Source organism: Buceros rhinoceros, unplaced genomic scaffold, assembly GCF_000710305.1.
Source record: "Buceros rhinoceros silvestris isolate BGI_N320 unplaced genomic scaffold, ASM71030v1 scaffold34179, whole genome shotgun sequence".
Taxonomy (NCBI): domain Eukaryota; kingdom Metazoa; phylum Chordata; class Aves; order Bucerotiformes; family Bucerotidae; genus Buceros; species Buceros rhinoceros.
In genome coordinates this window covers 1-3,105 of record NW_010430309.1, presented here as the reverse complement: position 1 = coordinate 3,105, position 3,105 = coordinate 1, and the positions used below count along the sequence as shown (strand labels likewise).

At 47.8% G+C, this 3,105-nt stretch overlaps 1 protein-coding gene across 1 annotated transcript; it reads right to left on the bottom strand.

The window, feature by feature from the left end:
* Window positions 1-248: 248 nt before the first annotated feature.
* LOC104499491 lies at window positions 249-2,128 on the bottom strand. Its single transcript, XM_010142999.1, has 3 exons — window positions 2,053-2,128; window positions 1,830-1,894; window positions 249-1,218 (listed from the first exon to the last, which is right to left on the bottom strand). The coding sequence occupies exons 1-3, from the start codon at window positions 2,122-2,124 to the stop codon at window positions 975-977; spliced, it is 381 nt and encodes a 126-aa protein (XP_010141301.1). The 5' UTR covers window positions 2,125-2,128; the 3' UTR covers window positions 249-974.
* Window positions 2,129-3,105: the final 977 nt, after the last annotated feature.

Here is a 3,105-nt window from a genome sequence, read left to right as displayed (position 1 = left end):
CTGCTGCCTGCTGCCAAGACACGACGGCAGATTGCAAGAGCTCCACTAGAGCCCTGGAGCCTTATCACGTTTGTGCCGTGGCCTCGCTGTGACCGCCTGGCAGCGGGAGGGAGCAGGAGCCAAGTACGCAGGAGCCATTTGACTAACCCACACGAGCCTTTTGATCAAGTCAGGGTCAAGACACCCCATCTTCCTGCAAACAGAACACAACGCAAGATGTACAGACACAACCGTCCACACAAGGTGTCTGAAATATTTTTAAATGCTTTTATTTACAGTGCTAGTTGAAAACAATATATATATTTATATCTATCATCCTCGTGATGTCTGTGCCATAGAAAATGCTGTGGCTATATTGCCTTTAATTTATAAAAAATGGCCACAAGAAAATCTGAAGGGAAAAAATGGAAATCGAAGTTTGGTCCCCAATTGTTTCTCTCTTGATTTGTTTTAAAAAAGCCTCCAAATTGGAAAAAAATGCAGTTCAGATTAAATTCATATATAAAAACAACATTATCTTCTGAAAAATTCACGAGGGCCAGCTTGCTGTCATGTAAACTTAGAAAAAAAAAAGCTTAAAATAATTTCTGTCTCCATGTGTGGTTTAACAGAACCATTATTTGCTTGCAATATTCTTTTTCTTTGACTCTCAGGGTTGAGTGGGAAGCAGATGAGAGGAGGCCTAGGACTGGAAAACGCACCATGAGATCTGTGCCCGCAGCCTCCTGGCCTCAGGGAAGATATCTGACAGCAGGTCTGGGGAGCAGAAGTCGTCAAGAATCTCAGTCATAGTAGTGACAAAAAAAGGAGGGCAAGTGAAACGGGAGGAGCAAGGTGCTGGCCACAGGAGCAGCCTGGCACACGGGCTGGCAAGGTTATGTACTAGGCTCCAAGGAACTGATGAGATTCTTGAGGGAAGTGGGGTCATTTGTAAGTGGGGCACAGCCGAAGGGATGTGGGGGACTGGAATAATTTCAGCTGTGGAATGTCGCGCATGGGCTAGGTCTTCGGGTAAGAAGGAAACTGCTGTCTTTCCTGTTTGAGAGCTTTTCTGATTTTTCCTCATCTGAGATTGTGTGAAGCCAGAGGCTAACGGACAGTGCAAGCACAGGCTGGAATGGAGGAGGAGAGATGGACGGACGGAACAGAGGAGATAGAGGGAAGGACTCAAGCTGAAGACCCATTTTCTGTCTTCTGTCTCTTTGGATCCACTTCATCCTACATAGGACACAGAGACGAAAAAAAGGAGTTGCCATCAAACAGTCACCACACCAAGGCACATCACTTCTCCACAAAATTCTTACTGCTGCTCTTTCCTCCACACGGAAATCCCTGCTTCGCCTGCCCTAAGGCCACCCCTCTTTAAAGCATCCTTGAATGCCTGACATCTGTCTGTTGACGGTCGCGGTTAAGTCACAGACAGCTCCATTTGAAGGGATACCTGCACTGTTACTCTCAGGAGGTACAGGCAGCCCAGGCTCACATCACACGACATCACGCGGATCCTGAGATCCACCCTTCCAGGTCCATCTTCTGGCCTAAAGCCCAGAAGTCACAGGTGTCTGAGGGGTCACCATCACCCAGCACAACCCCAAGCACCCTGACTCAGCACTGTGACTGCTAAGTGGGAAGCCCTGGATCCTACAGAAAGTCTCCAGGGCGTTATTAATCCCTTGCCACATCTGACTTTATTTATCCATCTGCTGCTGAAGCAATGAGACCGGAGGCCAACCTGAGATGCTCAGCAGCAGCAGCCACGTATACTTTATCAGCACACAGCAGGTAACCTAGTTCCTTCTCACTGCCATTACTCCCACATTATCACTCACCTCTTCCTCCTCTGCAGATCGTTTTTCTGCATGACCATCCTGCTCTTGCCCATTCTCATCTCCTTCTAAGCATAAGCAAGAGAGGAAATCACAGGTTATCTCAAGTAGCATTTAAGGAAACATAGTATCACAGTCAGAGGGCTTGGAGAAGGAAGTGCCCTCCAGGATCTACTATTCCCCCGCAGCCCAATTCCTCCCATTCTCCCTATACAATTATTCCTACCTTCATCCTCATCACCGCCTTCCTCTTCATCCACATCATCGGGATTCTCTTCCTCATCCTCTTCAGTTCCATTTTCCTCATCCTGGATGAAACAAATTGGTCAGAGCAGAAACAGGCATCAGGATGATGTTTCCATGTGCTCTTTGCTGCAAGTGCCAGCACAATCTCCACAGCTCCAGCCACTTCAGACTCCAGTCTCAGACGTGCAGTGACCTCTGCACTGTTCCTCAGGCACCGTTATTTCCACCACCCCACCTGAAATGCTCCTCCCAATCTGCCTCCTTTACAAAAACAACCATTCCAGTCCCTCTCCACCAGTATGAACCTCCACGACTTCCAAAAGCTTACATCGCAACAAGCAGCTGCCATCCCATCCAAACAACGAGAACACCTCTCCGCTTGCAGGCTAACAACTTAGCCTACGCTTGTAGCACATCTACTGCCAGGTCCCTTCTGACCTTCATCAACCTGTGCATTTCCTCACTGTTTCTCCCCCCGCATTCTTCCATTTACACTCCTTATGCACCTCAGGATACATCAAGGAGTGCAGGACCACATCTCCTGTGCCACCTTCCTCCTAATTCCTACTTGCTCTTGTCTCCATTCCCCTCTTCGACCTTTTTTTCCTCCTCACTGAGCCATGCTGACTACGCTAAATCTTTCAAGGCTCATTCTCCACAATTATCCTACAGCTCGCTCTTCATTTGACTCTCTCTCTCATAAGCTCTGCCTGCCCTTTTTCTTAATCTCCCGTATTCCCTTCATATTCATCACCCGCAGCAAACCCGGCTCACCACCACTTATAAAACCCTCCCCAACGGTTCTAAACCCATCCCCTAACGAGCCTCACCTCTACTATCTCCTTCTTCTTTTCTTTGTGCACTGTTTTCTCCTCAAGTTTTTCCTTCTTTTCTTTCATTTCCTATACGCCAGATGAGGGGAAAAAAAAAAACACCCCAGCGGTCAGCAGCAAGAAAAGATGGGGATGCTTAAACAAAGAGGGCTTAGCCAAGATGCGGAATAACGGTGAGGAGTGAAAACACAGTAGCCATG

Bases quoted from the DNA above. Each gene is read 5' to 3' on its own strand.
- LOC104499491 (XM_010142999.1), bottom strand. From the start codon at position 2,124: ATGGAACTGAAGAGGATGAGGAAGAGAATCCCGATGATGTGGATGAAG. The intron at 1,895-2,052 runs GTAGGAATAATT...GCTTATGCTTAG, and splicing joins AGGCGGTGATGAGGATGAAG to AAGGAGATGAGAATGGGCAA. The intron at 1,219-1,829 runs GTGAGTGATAAT...TGTCCTATGTAG, and splicing joins GATCTGCAGAGGAGGAAGAG to GATGAAGTGGATCCAAAGAG.